Raw genomic sequence first — 20210 nt, 5'->3', positions numbered from 1 at the left:
TTTCGTGTTTTAAGTATCCATTTTAAAATTTTTAAAAATATATTTTTTTTATCATTCTGAAAAATTATTTTTTAAAATAAAAAACTAGAAAACACATTTACTTTGTAATTTTAAAAAAATATTTTGTGTTTCTTTTTTTCTATTTTTCTATTTTTTTAATTTTATTTTCTTCTTTTCTTTTCCTTTTTTTCTCTTTTCTTCTTCTATTCTCTGACGCACTGCATCTTCTCTGTCGCTGTCAACCACCGCCAATCAAAGATTCACACAATTAGAGCCTAGCATTAGGAACTCCAAGCCAAAAGGGTCAACATACATAAAAATATGACAGGTTTAATGGTTGAAATTTCATAAATCTAATTTTTAATTTTCAACCAACACATATACACACTGCCAGTCATTGCCAGCCACCATGGCCAGCGGTTTCCGGCGATTAGAGGCAACCACCAGACACCCAAGGGCCATCGACCAACATACCCAAAAACCAGCAAGATCCAACGGCCAAATCTCCTTAAATCTAATGGCAAGGGGTAGTCAAGAGAAGAAATGAGGGAGGATAGAACCAACAAGATCGAACGGCGGGGGGCAGTCGGCGACGACTTTCAGTTGTGGCGAGCGAGGTTGACAGTAGCTCATGGCGGTGACGGAGATGGCAGGGGGCGGTCGAGAGAAAGAAGGAGAAAGAAGAGAACCAGCAAAATTGAATGGCTCGGGGGGCGGTCAACGGCGGCTTTTGGCAATGGTGAGTGAGGTCGACGATGGCTCATGACAGCAACGGAGAAGGCGGGCACAGTCGACTGTCGATACTTGAGAGAGAAAGAGAAGAGAGGAGCGAGAGAGCATAGAGATTTGTGAGATTGGGGAAGGGGGAAGGCTAGTGTTTTTCGTGTTTTTGTGTTTTGAGTGTGTTTTCACTAAAAACATCCAAAACAACAAAATGTTATTTTGGATTTCCTTTACAAAACTTTCAGTTGTTTTCAAAAATATATTTTTGAAAATAGTAAAGTAAACACGTTTTTAGTGTTTTAAAAAATTGAAAAGTCAAAGCGGGCTGAAAACAACAAAAAGAACGTAACCTTACATTTTCAAATAATTACACAAAAGGGCAGAACCCTTCATACTACACCCTATTTAACTACCTAGGTATTGATTGGAAAGCTTGACCACGAATCTTAGATAAAACTAAATTCAGCGTAGTCAAGCGTGCATGTATAGTACATAATTATTTGACTTGTGACTGGAAGGTTGCTTCTTTGCAACTAGAAGGTTGTAGCCTTGAGTTATGAAAACAGCCTCTCTGCGGAGGGAAAAAAAAAAAGGCAAGGGGAAGGTTGCATACTACTAAATTGTAAATTATCTAAAAGCTTGAACTAGTAGATAATTATTTTTACTCTTAACATGCCCCTCACATATGGCCAAACTTTAATGCATAATTGGTCCAAATGAATGCAACTACTTAAATATTGGGTTTGTGATAATATTTGAACTCAAAACCTTTGCCTGCTCTAGTACCATGTTACATTGTTAACTATCATATGATATAAAAGCTTAAGCTCTTAAATAGAGAGTTAATTTTTATATTATTATTTTTACTGTACAAATGCGACCTAGCCTTGACTTTCACAAAGCACTAGGAATAACCTGTTTTAGTGATTAGAATTGTGAAACCTAGGAACTTTCCCTGGCCATATGTTAAAAGCCGTTGGAAAATAACAATTATAACTGTATGACTCTGTCCTCTCCAGTTAAACAAGTCATACTTCAGCAAGAGCCATCATGCGCCTACATTTGCTTTGATATCATGTTTGTCATTTACATATTTTATCTACCCACCAACACCATGCTTAATGATTAGTGTGCACCCTACTTTAAGACTTTGTCCTTGCATTTGAAGAATATTTGTTAGCATTACTTCTCAAAGACAAAAAAAGTATCAAGACCAAATGCACGTTTTTGATAATGGATTTTAACAAGGATTGAGCAAAGTCAAGTTAGGAGGTGGATTTATCAGAACAATGACCCTAGCCAAACAGGTAGGGAAACTTGCTTCTTGAGAGAGCTTGTCATTCATCACAGGAAAATATGGCAGGAGACAACGTGAAGCATGAATAAAACCCGGTTACAAGAAAAATTGTACTATGGTGGTTAAGGAATTGTCGGGCATTAATATCACATGCATATTTGATTTTCCATATAGTAGGTACTAAAAGAATGAGGAAGTTAGCAGAGAAATTCTTGGCATAATTATGGAAAAAGGACATTGTAATAGCAAAGCAAATCATGGTGAAAAACAAATGTCCTTTAGATTTGCTTTTAACTGCATTATGTGAAACTTCTCAATGAAAATTTTGAGATGATCAAAAAATCTAAAACCAAACAGCGTTGACATTTAGGAGAATAGATAGATAAGGCATGGTTGCTATAAAGGCAGCCTAGGAGACAGCAACTTAAGGTGAGATCAAGTCACCTGTTAGCAACCCAAATCTTGAAGAGCTGCAATTTGAGCAAGATCTTACACCTGTGGAGCGGGGACAAAAGATACTCAGGCATAGCAAGAGGGAGAGGAGGTTTCCAGCTAGGCTGTGAGAATGAAGAGCACGGAAATGAACCTATCGTGGGGCTTGAACTTGAGGGTCATTTTCGTAATAAGAGAGTGGCTTGTGCAAGTGAGGAGGGGCCCAGTCAGTTGGGGGAATTCTGTTAGACAATCACGGGATAAATGGGGGTTCTCTTGTAAAGGAGGGGGCATCAAATTCAATTCAAAACTTCTCTTCTCCTCATACTTCCTCTATACTCTTCCTCACTTTCCAGGGGTGATCACTGCCCTGCAGTGATTATAGACATTGCTAACAATTGGTGCTCTCGTTGAGAGAGAACCTGCAATCCACCAACAATCATGACTTAAGGAACAAGAGCCAAAGCTGCCAAAGCCAACAGGCAAGTTGATGCAATCATGAAGAAGGTACATGCCTGTTGTACTGAACTGAGGGATGGGATTTTGGCTGAAGTACAGTGTACAGACGAGGGAAACTCAAACTGACAATTGCATCATCCAATTGCAGATGCAAGTCCAGGAGAATTTCCGGCTGTTGTTCGCACAATTCACCTCTCAGCCACAAACCAACTGACTCAATCACAATCCATCCAGTTCGGCAAATGAAAATTGACCTCCAATTGGAGGGAGCGATGAATCAGACCAGGCAACTCCTCTAAATTACATGAATAATCAACCCCTGGTTACTTTGCCACCAAGTGATCTGGCTCTCAATTCCCAATTCACCTTGTCGCAATCAGTTCGAGTGGGCATCCCTCGGTTCAATGGAAATGAACCATCCAAGTGGATTTTCAAAATCAAAAAATATTTTGCATTGCATGCTGTTCTAAATGAGCAGAGATTGGATCTGGCTTCTCTGCACTTGGATGTACTAGCTGCAAGCTGGTACCAATGGATGCAATTGAGCCACCAGTTGGGCACATGGGATGATTTCAAGACTGCAGTGTTGGTGAGGTTTGGTCCTAATGTATATGACGATCTCAGATGGGCTTTATCAAGTTGGTAAAGACTAATTCACTGCTAGAGTATCAAATGAAATTTGAAATAGTATCTACAAAGGTGATAGGACTTCCTCCAGATTTTCTACAAAGCTGATTTATTGTGGGGTTGAAACCAGAAATTCAGGTGGAAGTGGTAGCCAACAGACCTGCTAACCTTACTCAGGCCTTTGGCTTAGTTACCTTATATGAGTCTAAACTCAAGATCCTTAAGAATTTACATCCCTTCTATATTAGGACCACCACTGCAACCCAAGAAGGTCAAATTCAGCAGAAATGAAAGTTAAGAGCAAAAAAGGGCTCTGCTGTAATTGTGATGAAAATTTCTCCCCAGGCCATACATGCAAGAGTTGTTTTCTTTTTCTGATGGGAGAGGAGGCAGTGGATAAAGGAGATATTTCCTTGGAAGAGCCGGAAATCAACTTCCCAGAGAAACCAGTGCAGGAGCAGGTACCTGAGATTAGTTACCATTGTTTAGACGGGCAAACTAGTCCTAAAACTATCAGGTTGACAGGTAGTGTGAAGGGACACAATGTTCAAGGGTTGATTGACAGTGGGAGCACTCATAATTTCATTCAAAGCAATACAGCCAACAAGCTGTGTCTCGCTACAGAGAAATCCAAGGCTTTTAAGGTGTTCATTGGCAATGGAGACTATCTCTTATGTGAGCACAAATGCCACCAGGTGCCTCTCAAATTTTAACAGGTAGTCTTGACCTTGGAGCTTTTTGTACTATCTATTAAGGTGGTTGATGTTATATTGGGAATACAGTGGTTAGAGGTATCGGGGAAGTGAGAATGAATTTCAAGGCCTTAACCATGAAGTTCCAATTGAAAGGAAGAAGTGTGCAGCTGCAAGGGGAATACACTATGAGGGACATACCCCTGGGATCTAAACAAATACAGAGGCTAGAACGTCAAGGAGAGATTTCCTAACTCCCTCACTTGAGAGAGTGGAAGAAGAGCCCCTGACCTCACCTAAACCAACACAGGTAGGAAAGGAGTTGCAACAGATTTTTGAGCAATATGTGGAGATCCTCCAAGAACCAGCAGGGGTTGCCACCCCTTAGAAGGATCAATCACCACATTGCTCTCAAGCCTCAAGCCAAACCCATCAAAGTCAGACCTTACTGAAATCCTCAATTTCAAAAATCTTAGAAAGAAAGGTGAGTATAGGAGATGCTGGATAGAGGTATTATTCAACCCAGCAACAGCCCTTTTTCCTCCCCAGTGCTGTTAGTTAAAGAAAAGGATGGAACATGGCGATTTGATTCCGTGTGGATTACAGAGCATTGAATGCAGTCACTATCAAAGATGAGTTTCCAATCACCACTATTGATGAGCTATTGGATGAATTGCATGGAGCAACAATTTTCTCCAAGTTGGACTGAAGAGCAGGGTATCACCAAATCAGACCTGTTGAGAGAGGCATTGGGAAGACAGCTTTTAGAACACACCAAAGGCATTATGAATTCCTAGTAAAGTCCTTCAGCCTCACCAATGCACCATCAACTTTTCAAACACTGATGAATGAGATTTTCAAACCTCATCTTAGAAAATTTGTGACAGTTTTCTTTAATGACCTCGATCTATATCAAGACCCCATCTTCTTACTTTCGACACCTCTCACAAGTGTGCCTTTTGTCAAGGGAGCATAGAATATTTGGGCCACATTATCTCCAGCAAGGGAGTGGAACCTGACCCTAATAAGATAGCAGCCATCATATACTGGCCTACGCCCTTAAACCTTAAACAATTAAGGGGATTCCTAGGCCTCACAGGGTATTACAGGAGGTTTGTGGCAGATAGCTGCTCCTCTCACTAAACCTACTCAAAACGGGAGCCTGGCAGTGGAACACTGAAACAGAACAAGCTTTTGAGAGCTTGAAATTGCACATGAGTCAAGCCCCTATCTTGGCCTTACCAGATTTTAGCAAACCCTTTCTTGCAGGGACAGATGCATCTAACACTGGAGTAGGAGCAGTATTGCTGCAAGATATACATCCCTTGGCTTATTTTAGCAAGAAGTTACCCCCTAAACTGCTCCAAGCATCTACATACGTCAGGGAGTTGTATGCTATTGCTAAAGCAGGCCAAAATGGAGGCAGTATCTCCTCGGCAACCCTTTCATCATCAACACTGACTATCAGAGCTTAAAGGCGTTAATGACAGGTTATACAAACCCCTGCCCAGCAACATTACATTAGTAAACTATGTGGATACAACTACACTATAGTTTACAAACCTGGCACGGCCAACTTGACTGCAGATGACTTATCTAGGCAGGTAGACAAGGATTGGGAAGTGAAGGAAATAGTTGGCGCATATACTACAAGGGCCCTGTAGCATAACAGGCCATTAATTACAGTATATGGGCCCTTAGATAGATGCCCCTGTTTCCATTTAGTGTGGAACCCCTCCAATTCCTTACTGGTCTGTTATGCTACAAGGGCCGACTGATCATAAGTTCGGATTCAATGTAGAAACAAGCCATTCTTCAGGAATTCCATGACTCCCTTTTAGGGGGGCATGCAGGCATTACCAGGACTCACAAAAGAGTGATGGCCAATTTTTATTGGTCTGATATGAAGAAGGATGTACAGGAGTATGTCAACAATTATCTTACCTGCCAGCAAATGAAGTATTCAACAGAAAAACCTGGCGGCCTTTTTCAACCCCTACCTTTGCCCCAGCAGGTTTTTGAGGACCTTTCTATGGACTTCGTAATTGGTTTGCCTAATGGCCATGGCTGCACTGACATCTCAGTGGTAGTGGACAGGCTCACCAAATTTTGCTCACTTTGGTGCACTGCCACAGCATTACACAGCTCAAAAGGTGGCTTCCTTTTATCCAAATGGTGGTCAAACTCCATGGCTTCCCTAAAAGTATAGTAAGTGATGGAGACCCTCTCTTTCTTAGCAGATTCTGGAAGGCCCAGTAGTGCTCCTCTTAGCACCCCCAAACAGATGGGCAAACAGAGGTGCCCAACAGATCTTAAGAAACCTACCTCAGGTCCTATGTGCAAGCATCCCCCAAGATTGGGCGACTCTCCTAGCTTGGGCAGAGTTATGCTATAACACTTCATACCACACTGCCCTCAAAATGACCCCCTACGAGCTCTCTTTGGGCAGGAACCACCTAAAATTCCCAATTATATCGTGAGTCGTACTCGGTGGAGGCTGCAGATCAGGTCTTGTTGCAGACAACTGATCTTCTCAAGGTTCTAAAGGCTAATCTTCACAAGGCTCAGCAACAAATGAAAGCTCAGTATGACATGCATAGACAGGAGATCCAGTTTGCAAAGGCGAACTGAGTTTGGGTAAAGCTACAACTTTACAGACAGCACTCAGTTGCTCACAAAGGCCACTACAAACGGTTCCCAGGTTTTATGGCCCATATCAGGTGGAAAAGAAGATTGGCATTGCTGCATACAAACTCCTGCTTTCCCCCCAGCGCCAAAATCCACCCTGTTTCATGTCTCATTGATGAAACCATATCAAGGCACCCCACTTCATACCCCAGTCAGTCCACTTCCAGAAACTAGTCACAACAATCAGCCCCTCATCCTTCCCCTAGCTGTTCTTAATGCCAGGACTGTAACCCTCAATGACAAAGATAGAAGACAGGTCTTGATTGAACGGGAGCATCAGCCACTGGAGGAAGCCACCTGGGAAGACCTTCGGCAATTTTGCCAGCTCTATCCCAGATTTCAACTTGAGGACGAGTTAAATTTGATAGGGAGGGTAATCTTAGCAACCCAAATCTTGAAGAGCTGCAATTTGAGCAAGCTCTTACACCTTTGGAGCTGGGACCAAACATACTCAGACGTAGCAAGAGGGAGAGGAGGTTTCCAGCTAGGCTCCAGGACTGAAGAGCAAGGAAATGAACTTATTGTGGGGCTTGAACTTGAGGGTCATTTTTGTAATAAGAGAGTGGCTTGTGCACGTGAGGGAGTTCTGTTAGAGAATCAGGGGATAAATGGGGGTTCTCTTGTAAAGGAGGGGGTATCAAATTCAATACAAAACTTCTCTTCTCCTCCTACTTCTTCTATACTCTTCCTCACTTTCCAGGGGTGATCACTGCCCTGCAGTGAGGCTAAACCTTGCTAACATCACCTCCCTCCAAAGAATATCCTTTACATGTCCCTGGCCTCAGAGTGTTAAAAGAGTTAACTACAAAAAAAACATCCCCATGATGTCTGTTGGAAATGTCTCAAAATAATATTTCGATTAGGTGTTATCTTTTGGATTTATCTTTTAAGACAATAGAAAATTTATTTATGCCATCAGAATAATTATTCATTGTTCAACAATGACATTGATTTAGAAAGACTATTACACGTAGATATGTGGATACATACTTAAATTAGTACATCTAAGAGAAAATGAATTATGAAATTGATGAATCCATAATTTGTAGATATCCCAAAAACATAGACAAGAATATTGCCAAGTGGATAGAAATATATATTATATATTTAAAGTCAGCGCAGAGCAGAATTACTTTAAGAGCCTGAATATGTAGGTCAAGAAACTGGTTATTCACTCAAGTTTGGTGTCTTTCAAGTGTTATTTTGTATGACCAAATGGATTATCCTTTCTTCTCTGTGAATATACATAATTCTACCCAACCCATTTTATATTGTTATATTTTAATCATGTGAAGACATTTGTTTTAGATTAGTTTATGTACTTAGATTTTATGCTTGTATAAATCTGTTAGCATAGTTTACTTGATGTAATGGTTTTTCCTTTGTGTTTTATAGCTGTCCAGAAGTTAGTTATTTAGTTTCTCGGTCAGTTAGGGCAGTTGGTTGTAACTGCCTTGCCTGCCTCTATGCTTTATAAATAGGGGCTGGGAGAACTCGGTTGTGTGGGTGAGATCTCAGGAATATCTTGTAAGGGTTGAGCGGGTGAGCTAGGTTGAGAGATTCTATATTTCTCTTGGGGTTTCTTCTCTTGGTAGTCTAGGGTTTTAGACTAAAGAAAAGAGAGGGTTTTCCTAGTTCATATAATTGCTGTAAAGTTGTCAAGATAGTGGAGATTTCATGGGCCTAAGGCAGTCTGGATGTAGGTCTCATTTATGAGACTGAACCAGGATAAAATCTGGTGTATCTTGTTGCTGTTTTTCGATTCCTATTCTTGTTCTTCCTATCGAGTGATTGTGTGTATATTGTTAGGGGTATAATCAGTGAGTTCTTGAGGGGTAGTTTGCTGTGAGTGTGTGGTGGTCTTTAGGACTACAAATCAGTTTGTACATATTCTTGAATTTGTGCAGAGCAATTAATAAGATGGGATTTGGCCAACAACAACTTTTGGACTTCATCGATAATTAGGGAATTATATGCCTTCTTTTCCATATTTATTTTAATTCATAAAGACGAAAGGAGAAAACAATGAACTAAAACAGGCAAAAAGAAAAAGGATACAAGGAAAACAAAGATGGGCCAGTAGCCCAGACCAGCATTTCCATGTATGATACTCAACCAATTTCAAGCAAGGGGCATATCACATTATCAGTTGTCTGCATACTATCAATTATTAACTCTAAAGTAATGAAAATTTCAAACTAAAAATGCCAAACATAATCAGTGCATGCAGCCATTATTTTGCTTTTCATTAATTATTTATCCATTTTTTCAATTTGGCAAATGCAACCCTCTATAACAAAATCCTAATTGCCACAAGGCAAAGTTTACCCACATTTTCAGTTCCTAGTTGCACGTTAAAGAATATGCTTAACATAAATTTTATAAAGATGATTCATGCCATTTTAATTTATGAAGCTTATTTCCTGAAGTTAAAGGAATAAAGATATCTTACCATCAATCCCCTACTGCGTGAGCGAGGAAGGTCTTGAATATATTTTTCAAAAGCCTCTAATCTTACTTTCCCTTTAACTTCTATAGATTCACACCAGTTGGTATCAAGCAACTTCTCTCCGCTACAAAATCATCACCAACAAGGTCAACAAAAGCAAATTTCACCTTACAAATTACACACAGTTTCTTTAAGCCACGCATTGTCATACAAAAAACTCAGATTTGCAGGAACATTATAAAATAACCTACTAAAAGATAATTAAATAGAAATAACTAAAGACCTTGTTTATGCACACTAATAAATCAAGTTACAACAGAAAAATAATCCAAGAGTAACACACCCATAAAATAAAGTAAAAGATACTCTTATCACATGAACAATATGCTAAAAGTTTGTCTATAGTGGTGCTTAATGAATTTAAAGAAACATTTCCTTTTAACTATAGCAAATTAGGGCCACACTCCAGAGGCAACAAAAAGTAATGCACAGGACAGCTGAAAAAGTTCCTCTTAATCTTCCTGCTCTTCTTCCTTTTCTACAGTGCCACAATATCTGCATCTATTTGATGAGAAAAATATGTTCATTGGTTTGTTTCAGGCTGTTTTTGTTCTTTCCTTGTATGGAGTTTGCACACTCAAGGCAACTTTTTTTCACTATAATAAGCCTGCCATCCAGGTCTAAGACCAGTTGTAGACAGGAATCCACAGGTGGACTTCAGCATATAGTGAAGACTCTTAAGGCAACCACATCAATAGGAGGAAACAACAAAACTTCCAGGCAACTTTATGTCACTTACTGCCTGTTTGGATTGCTGTGATTTTTTTTATATTCTCAGCCAAAAAAAAAAGCTTTTATAAAAATCACTTTCAAGGAAAAACAGTTCACCATTTGGCCATATCATCTGAGAAATGTTTTTGTAAGAATCAGTTGCAAGGAAAAACAATTTACCATTTAGCTAGATCATCAAAGAAACGCATTTAGTGTAGCTATATATGTGTGACCAGAAACTGAAAAAATACTTTTAAGAATGAAATTACCAGAAATGGGATTGAAAAAAATGCTTATGCAGTTAATACTATTTGTTAATTGTAATGTTTGTAATTTTAAACGTTGACTGAGGGTAATTTTATCCAAAAATAATGTTATGCTTCTACTTCAGTTTTTTCTTCACAGCAAAATCTCCAAATTTCTGATTCTACTTCACAACAAAAGAATAATTTTTGCCATCAGTAAAAGCGTTTTTTAATTTTGGCTAAGCATCAAACACTAGCAGAAATGCTTTCTTCCAAAAAAATAAAGGCCCTTTTTTGGCTTCTCACCGCATGGCAAAACAGCCCCATAGCTATGGATATGATCCACCTGTCCCATACAAATCTATGTGTCCATAATCTCATATGAAAAGGTCAATTACAGTCTACTGCAACCCAATGTTACTAGAAAATGAAAGCATTGTAGTGCTTCTAATTAGATACAATTCTGAAAAGAAGTTTTTTTTTTATATATTTCTTTGCTTTTTTTTTTTGGGGGGGGGGGGGGGGGGGGGTGCGGGAGTAAAATGTTATGAAATAATAAGTATTGTTAGTCAAGTTTCGGTGGGCCAAACACAGAAAAGGACAACAGGCTCCAAAAAATATACTTTAGAAGATTAAATTAATAAAAAGAAGACAACACTCATTGTTTTATTATGTTTAGTTGTTAAAAGAAAATCAAGGTAAAAGCATATTATGCTCTAATATTGTAACTTAAACAAGTCTACCTTATCATATTACATTTTGAAATATGTGATACAACAAGTTTTCATTCTCTTTCACATTTGCATTACATATGGTGAAAAGATCCAAATGCCATCTAACATAATTGTAAAATAAACTTCTCCCACAAAAGGGACGGGAAACAACATACGTAAAAAATTATAAGCCCCTGTAAAGTTCAGTCATGCAGATCTGATTTTCCAAGTAGGATCAATCTTCAAGGACATATCCTTTCAATAATTTCCAGTAATTACAATGCAAAAGCAGGTAAACGTTGCAAATATATGATATCATATTCATTTACTGGAAATGGAAGGTAAAGGAAACAAAACTCAATGCATGGCAAGCGAGATTGTTCAAAAACTAATGAACAGCAGATCTTGTGGACACAGATTGCAAATAAAATTAACAAAGCCTGCCTCACAATAGTATGGAAGTCTGGAATCTGTTTTACTCTCTGACCAAATACAATTGATACTGTGTTGTATAGTCAAAGCAGTGCAGCTTGAACTTTTCATCATGAAGTATGGAACGAGAGGAGGATAAGAGGCAAGAATGAAGGTTACAGGCCAAGCTTGAGTTGAATTGGTCTGTGTTAGAACAGTGCAGGGAGGTTACACCTCCTTGATAGAATAAGCATGATTCAACAAGCAAAAAGAAGAACAAAAAACAAAACAAAAACTATTTTTTTCCCAAACCATAGAAATGGTTAAGTGTAAAATAGATGATTTATGATTATTACAAGGGCAATGTGCAACCTGTTATTATTATGATTAGTATTTCTATTATTATCAGTTTCAATAAGCACCTGTATAGAAAGAAAACCCTGGGGCAAACCTTGTATAGAAAAGAAGGTTCAAAACTAATGGCCTACAAAAATATCAACAAAAAGAGGTGAAAGAACACAGCACCAAAACAAATAAAAAGTACCAACAGCATTTTCCTTGTGCTAACTTGGTTTATTCCCATGTTGTTACTTGTTACAAACACTTCCTGCAGATTTCTTAATTCTCATACCAGAATAAGAAAATGAACAGTGCAAATATGATAAATCTCAAAGTCAAGGGTTATCTTACATGCTAAGAGCAAACAGTTCACATGGTAAGTTTGCTAGTTAAATCATCCCAGATGGGACGGCTTGGAGAAGACTTCCCCCAGTCATCATTACGGTCAAGCAAAGCTACTAGAAAAATAGTGAGGCTAAATTTACAGTACGAAATGCAAAAGAAAAATCTTAGTCACAAGTCATAAGTCATAACTTGATTAAAAGGAGACAAATCTTGTTAGCACGTATTGGTTCTGTACACGGGATGAGTAATCAGTCCCCCATATCTCCTTGCTGCATGGTGATCTCGGAGTTATGAGCGGCCCTGGTGACTTTTTGGGATATCTTGGGTGGTACCCCAGTGAGTGACAAAGACTTTATCATGGAAAGTGAAGTTGGTACAACAAAAAAGTGCAGCAGTTGTGTCTCTTCTATTTTGGCTTGTCCAGAGGGAAAGGACAGAACAGAATTTTTTCCACCACTTAAGAGGCATTGTTCTATAGGCCAAAGACCTTAATTCAGTTAGCATAAGGTGCAGTTAATGATGAGAGGAATTGTTCTATAAATTGAAAAGTATTCAGGCCTATTCTCTGTAGCTAGCAATCAGGGAGCACAAAACCTGTCCTAAACCAATTTTTATACCTGGTTACAATTTGGTCACATTATTCATGAACAGCTAGAGGGGTTACTTTGAAAATGGATTGCATCCCCTTAACGCTCATAACTTAATGTAATCATCATTTACCACAAAAATAAAAAAGAAATAAAGAAAATATCATTAGTCTGTATATGAGTAAAGCATTAACGGTTTGTAAACATAAAATAGAATGTAAATAGAGAAGAACAACATATCAATATATGTACTGAATTTTGAAAGTGGTCGAATAATAAACCTTTTGAAGAAAGCAACTGCAGACAGGGACACTGAAGAATTTAGTTGAAGAGACCCTTCCCAAAGCTTCTCAGCCACTACATGAGCCGCTTTAGTAAAATGCGACCTACTCTTTTCATCTGATCTGAGAGACCCATCCGTTAAGTCATTCTTCTTACCCTGCTTAACAATTTTAGAGGGACTACCATTTTCAGGTGAGAACTCCTCCAATTGTTCATTGAAAAGTGAAGGTTCCAAAGTAGCAGCTTTTACAGATGGAAGCTCATTACTTCCTCCATCCATTAAGGAGTTATTACTTTGTCTTTCACCCACGTCTGCAGGAAGCCTGTTAGAGTTAAGAGGCCTATGTTGCAAAATTTCTTCAGGCGTCAAGCTTTTACATGGTGTATTACATATTCCAGGTGACAGTTTGCTCAAGGGAAGGTTCTTCATTCCAATGTTCATTGGCTCCTGATGATAAGGAGCTTCTCCTGCACACGTATCATATGATTTCAAAATGGGTGAAGACATGTAGGGTTCACTTGGGACTATTCTACTGCATGCCTGGAGTTGCCAATTTGATAAGATGCCCAGACCAGCCTGCATTTTTGGTGAGTCAAAAGATCCTTTGTGATCCAAATGCTGAGGAGGCAGATGTGAGGAAGCATTGCTCAGATTCTTGGTTTCATTGGCATGCACATCCACAGCCCTAGGTGGCCAGGCAACAGAGTTGCTATTCTGATAGAGAAAAGTATCTTTCTCATATTGATTCTTAAAAATTGGTTGCTCAATTGACTTTGTTCGGTCTAAACCCAACCCAGAACTCTTTTCTACATGTGCCCCTGAAAGAAAACTAGCCTTGTGCAGGTTTGATTCCCAGGGTCCAAAAATTGGGTCAGATCTCACAACAGCTTGATCCATGGTTGTTGATTTCCTTTTTCTTGATGAAGAACAAAGAACAATATTTTCAGAAGGAGCTGCAGGAATCATGTTCTCCATGTGAGACCCCTGAAAACTTCGAGGAGCACAAGTCTGACCCGGTAACATTATGTTCTCTTGTTTCTCACGCCACATATCTCTAGGTAACATCACTTTTCACTTTTTTCTCTCATGCCACACCTCTACAAAATAGACTCAGTGCCAAGTTCCTTCAACTAGAAGTGACTATTGATCCTGGTTACTGGATGATTTAAAACCTGTAAAGAGCAACAATAACTTGAACATGCCACAGCTATAAGAAGTTAAATGTGGCTTGCAGGGAATAATAAGGTATGATATGAGCAAATAGAGCCTATTGAAGATAAAATGAGGTTATTCATAATAAGGTTAGTCTAACTCCTATTGAAGATAAAATGTGTGAAACACTATTAAAAAGATTTAGTCATGTGGGGACAAAACCAAAAGAACCTCTTGAAAGGAGAGTGGATAGAATTGAACAAGTTTTTTACAAAAGTAAAGGAAGACCAAAAAGAACTTGGTGGGGAACTCTAAGGTATGATATGAGTTAGAAGGGCTTTACAGAAGATACGACCATAGACAAAGATGATTGGCAAGCTAAAATTCATGTAGTGAACCCCACCTAGTAGGATTGAGGATTGACATGTTGTTGTTGGGTACTTTCAATTGGATGAGCCAAAAACACCTTTTATGTCATTAGACTTAGAAATATTATGATCCATCACAAAGTTTCCTAGAAAATGTCCTTCCAGCCATTACACCAAAAAGGAATACAAACATGGCACACCACTTTCAATAGAATGCGGTTGGAAAGGTGTAGAGCCATATAAACCACTTACAATCAAATGTGGTGTGAAGAGAATAGGGCCATATAAACCATTTCCTCCCAATATTCCAAAATTAATTTCTTCTACTTGTTTTCATGATATCAAGGACCTACTCCAAGCCCTTACATTTTTGCATTTGGATGAAAGAATTGACTTGATATCAATGATATGTACCATCAAGCATGTTATTTGCTAGTAACATTATTTTAAACTTTTAGTGGGTGATAGAAAAGGAGCAGATGGTAAGCTAGAAAGTCAGGGAATATTTTTTTCAATCAAGAGGTTCACGGATAAGTACAACTAAATGTGAATAAATGGAAAGCAATTTTGTTAAATCCAAAACATTGATATTGCCCAAATACTCACTCAATACTCACCGAACCAATCACAACACACGCATAAAACAGAAAGTAAAGAATCTGTAGAATTTAAAATAGAACAGAAAATCAAACCACAATACTTTGCACACCGATTTACCCTGGTTCATGCCATAGAAATGGCACTACATCCAGCAACTCCACAAAGAGAACAATTCACTAAGAAATCCAGAAATTTGTACAAGAATCACTCGCCTTCTCTTATCACTCGAATACAATTCTCTCAAAAAGACTCCAAGAACTATACTAATCACAGCTCTCTCTCTTTTCTCACTGCACTCGAACAAGAGAATGAAATGATAGAATGATTGATGATCATAACAGGTCCCCTTGCCCTCCTATTTATAAACTAAAAGGGCGAACCTTCCTAGGAGAAATAACTGACTATTACGAAGTCTAAATTACCCCTAATATTTATAGTTAATTACAGATTGTATCCTGCACTCTAACTGTCATCCGATCATCATCACAATCTCTTCCAATTTCTTCTAAACTTCCACCATATTAACTACGGAAAAACATCAACAAATTTTATTAAAAATCAAAAAAGTACTGAAGTGATTTCGAAGGCCAAGTATCTAGAAGTGAGCAATTGCAGAACCTTCTACATAAGGATGGAGAGATTGGTGTTGAACAACTAAAATACTAAGGATGGAGAGATTGGTGTTGAACAACTAAAATACTGTCACGACCCCAAGGGTAGATTAGTCTTAGTATGTTATATGTTGTATTAGACATGGTTGTACTTGTTGCTTACCTGTTGTACCTTTCAGTTGTTCCATTGCATAGACAGCCTATAAATAGGTTATAGTAGTTAGGGAATGGCCATTGTGGAATTGTGAATTGAATTCAGTTATTTCCCTCTAAAACTCTCTCTCTCTCTTTTCCCTCTGTTTTCCCTCAATTACCTCTGTTTCTGTCACATTCTGTTCTGTTCTCTCCCTACAATCTGTTTCCCTCCCTCTTAATTCCTTTCTAAACCCTAGCACAACCCTAGGACCCTGACAAATACATGCTTCGTGATACAAAGATCTAGAAAACTAAAACACAAAATCTCTTCTGCAAAGGAAATGCAGCTGAGGTGAGAATGATAAGGCATATATGCAGAAACAATGAGAAGAACCAATATAGTAAAGGAGGAGAAAATAAATAAAGGAAAAAAAGATCATGGAAAATAGGAAACAACATTATAGCATGTGATTTCACATCAACAAACTGTCAGATTACAAATCTGACAAGAGAGTTCTCAAGGGAATTGAGAACGAGAATGAAGAGAGAGTGAAAGATATTTGAGAGGGAAAGAGAGATCAAAACGGAGAGAGATAGAGTTGAGAGAGAATTGGAGGGAAACTAATTTCCAATTTCATTCAACATGTGTGGTTTGGCGCTTGATCAGATACTTATACTGATCTGGGCTCAGTTTGGGCGCCAAAAACGGTCGGTCCCTTGCCCATGTGCGCTTACAATGGCTAACGGCATGCTGGAACATTCTACCAGCATGCTAAAACGGAAATTCAATTTCTAGTAGCCTAACTACACATTTATTTAGATTACTCAGCTAACTACCATAACACAAACATGCTGCAAAGTAATCAAGTTTAAAGTTGACCACAAACTTATTGGCTAACAAAAATTAGACTGGAACTGCTTTCAAAAATTTGGTTAATAAAATTGGAACGAGAGGTCATAAACAAGGGTGGTATAAGTCAAAGCAACAGTATCTTGTAAATAAATGAAATGGTGATACAAAGGTGAGTTCACATTGAAAAACCCTGCTGCAAAGTAAAGTGGAGAAAGAAACTTGATTGCTTTCAAAATTAGGTTGGGAATGCTACCTTCCCTAATTTCATCATGGGACAAATCCTAGACCTAATTACTCTAATCTCCTGAATTTGTAAAAAATTTAAAATATTAAAAAGAAAGCAAGGAAGGAATAACATATCACCTCCAGATTTCACTTCAAATTCTGCTTTTTTATTATTCCTGATTCATTTAGCAAATTAATCGAGCAGATATTTACGCGGCCTCGAAGTAACACCAACCACTCCAAATCAAACTAATACCGCGGACATTACAATTCCCAACCCTAGCATACCGGAATTGAAAATGCATGCTCATTCTAACCCAGACCTCTTGGGTAGTCAAAATTAAACCCAATCAATCACGTTCAGGCAGGCCAATCTGAAAAGGGAACAGGAGATTCAAATGCAAGTATGATTTCTACAGACGCCTGGAGAGATGCGTGAAAGACTAAAACTTCAATTAGAAAAAAACAAACCTGAATTCGACGAATTCGCATCCTTAGAGTTCCGTCCCGATCTCCCTCAGACCCCACCTCACTCTCGCCCTCGCCCTCGCCCTCGCCCTCGCTCTGGTTCTGTGAATCACGATACATCAATTTTATACGACTCTTGCTTTGCCGTTTTACTTGTCCCTAATTCACATAATAGCCCTGAATTTCTAAAATTTACATTTACGCCCCAGGCAAAACTCAAATGAAACAATAAGAGCAAGCAATGGCAGATTATAAAAATTAAATACTGATATTTGGCCTTTTATTTTGCAAATGAGTCTGGATGTGGGGGTTTAAATGTATAGATTATTTATATAAAAAATATAATAAATATTTTGTAATCTTAATATATAATTTAAATATATTATTGTTAATAAATTACGTTTTTAAGATTATAGCCAGATTTTTAAAATACTAACAGCATTGAGTATAATATTTTATATTTATGGTAATCTCTTAAAAAATAATTATCTAATTCAAAATCTCAAATAATAATAATAATAATAATTTTTTATTTAAATAAATTTATTTTCGTTTATGAAATTTTAAAAAGTAATGTGAATGAATATCATTTTAATTTATTAGTTTTTACTGACAACGTAAAATTTGTAATACCCATTTTATTTATTCATTTAAAATATTTTAAATAATTTTTAAATTTATAAAACTTAACCAATTCCTTTAAATTTAATTTATTCAAATTACTTTTTAATTGATACAAATTTAAATTTTTCTTTTAATTTATTCAACCTACGCAAATGAAAAAAAAATGAAAGAACACTTATTTAAATTACTTCAATATAATTTAATAACTTTAATAATGTAATAGCTACACGATGTTTAAGCTACTACGCTTTTCAATATAAAATAAATAAGGTCGTTGCATATAAATGAAAGCAGAAGTTTATAAACTTGCAATGCTATTATTTGTATGTGTTCCTTCTTAACCAAAAATTGGGCAATTGGATAGGGGGTTGCAACGGCAGGGTGCGAGTTTCTGGCGATAAGTCTGTTCGGGGGGTGACTAGCACCCGCAAGCACTCCGATACTCAAGTAAGCAAGAGTAAGAAAATAAACAATGTATCAGTAGGTCAAATAGCAGAACATACATTGGCTCTGAAAAGAGTTAACTGATATAAAATGAGGAGACATCATCCTGCATGAATGCGTTGTGCCTCTACAGATGATGGAACTGGCTATCCTACATCGGTAAAGATTCTCAGATAGTAACATGATAGCAACGGGACCTTTATTAATGTGAATAGGATTCTTCATTAATGAGAATGAAATATGAGGTAGTCGCGCGGATACTCAATAGAGGTTGCAATAATGTTGCGTCAGGCTGGCGTAGGATCAAGAGATGGATCGAGATTAGGCCAAGAGAAAGAGCCAAGATTGGGCCGAGAGACGAGCAGAAATTAGGCCTATAGATAGGTCGAGAAAGAGGGCCAATATTGGGTCCGAACGATCTAGTATGATTAATGACTCAAAAATCTCTTTATAGATCTTAAATTATTATGCTATTGTTAACTTATCTTTTGTTGAAAAATGTAAGTTAACCAACTTTCCCTAATGAATGTATATTATTACATTCAAAAGGAAAACCATTCGTACAATTTTATAGCATTATTTTGAAAATTTCACACGCTCTTGAATGTTTTGTTGCTTGAAAAATTATTATTTGTAGAAAGTGTTTTTTCAAGCATGACAATAACCCATAAATTATGCGTGCCAAATAAATACATAAAAATTTGTGTATGCTCACCCTTACAAAGTTTTAACCTTAAATCACATAAAAGCCTTACTAAAACATATTGCCACCAAACTAATACTTATAAGCATGGTAGGTTACAAGTAAGAATGGCAATTGTAATCGAAATTGTGGGAAATTGAACAAAAATTAAATTGATCAACGTGGTTAAAAATTGTTTGATTGGGTAATAGTTTGATTTGGAGAATAATCGAATACTGTTTTAATAGATATGGTTTGGTTATGATTTTCACTAAATTAAACCAAAACCCGAATATATAAGTAATCAAACCAAATCGAACTGAATATACACATATATAATAGATATTTATTTATTTAATTTATTATATAAACACATAATATATATTGGCTAATGCATTTTTTTACAAGTATTTTAACTAATGCATTACAAATATATAAAATATTTAACATTTATAAAATAATTAACAAATAAAAATAATACCTAATTTTAAATTATTTTATTTGTATCAATCAAATAATTATATTCAAGAAGTTTGAAGTTAACTTTATGCAAGAAGAAGGTAACTTTATTAGAGCAACTCCAACATTGAACGCTAAATCTAGCACTAACTTGGTGTCCAACATTGTTTTACACCAAAATTTTCAACACAAAAGAATCTTTAAAAAATATTCTATAAATTAATATTTAATAAATATTAATTAATTTATTTAACTTAGCATAATATAAGAATAGAAATAATTTTATTTTTAAACCATGTTGTCGTTGTTTTTATTTTAATTTTTTTTTCTATTTTCATCGTGTATTTTTAATTTAACTTAATGGAATTGTTATTGCTTTTTATTATATTATTGAGTTTTTTCATTAAGAATATTTTCTTTCTATTAAGTAATTATTAAAATAAAAACTTTCATATATATAAAAAAAAAATAGTTCATTTTATATTAATATGGTATTTATAAAATATATTAAATATTTTAAAATATATT

General features: G+C 36.9%; 1 protein-coding gene across 2 annotated transcripts in view; it reads right to left on the bottom strand.

The window, feature by feature from the left end:
* Positions 1 to 17624, bottom strand: part of LOC127795266 (uncharacterized) — a 35353-nt gene extending 17729 nt beyond the window's left edge. Inside the window, exons 1-4 of one of the 2 annotated variants that reach the window (XM_052326841.1) lie at positions 17477 to 17568; positions 17144 to 17379; positions 13060 to 14233; positions 9371 to 9491 (exon numbers count right to left, since the gene is read on the bottom strand). In XM_052326841.1, coding sequence (XP_052182801.1) covers positions 9371 to 9491; positions 13060 to 14126 — 1188 coding nt within the window. In that variant the 5' untranslated portion in view covers positions 14127 to 14233; positions 17144 to 17379; positions 17477 to 17568. Of the gene's footprint in view, positions 1 to 9370; positions 9492 to 13059; positions 14234 to 17143; positions 17380 to 17476 lie in introns of both variants that reach the window. The other variant, XM_052326840.1, reaches the window with a different exon arrangement.
* Positions 17625 to 20210: the final 2586 nt, after the last annotated feature.

The sequence above is a fragment of the Diospyros lotus genome, chromosome 2, assembly GCF_014633365.1.
Source record: "Diospyros lotus cultivar Yz01 chromosome 2, ASM1463336v1, whole genome shotgun sequence".
NCBI classification, from domain to species: Eukaryota; Viridiplantae; Streptophyta; class Magnoliopsida; order Ericales; family Ebenaceae; genus Diospyros; species Diospyros lotus.
Note: the sequence above shows the minus strand (reverse complement) of the source record. Positions and strands in the feature narration are given on the sequence as shown.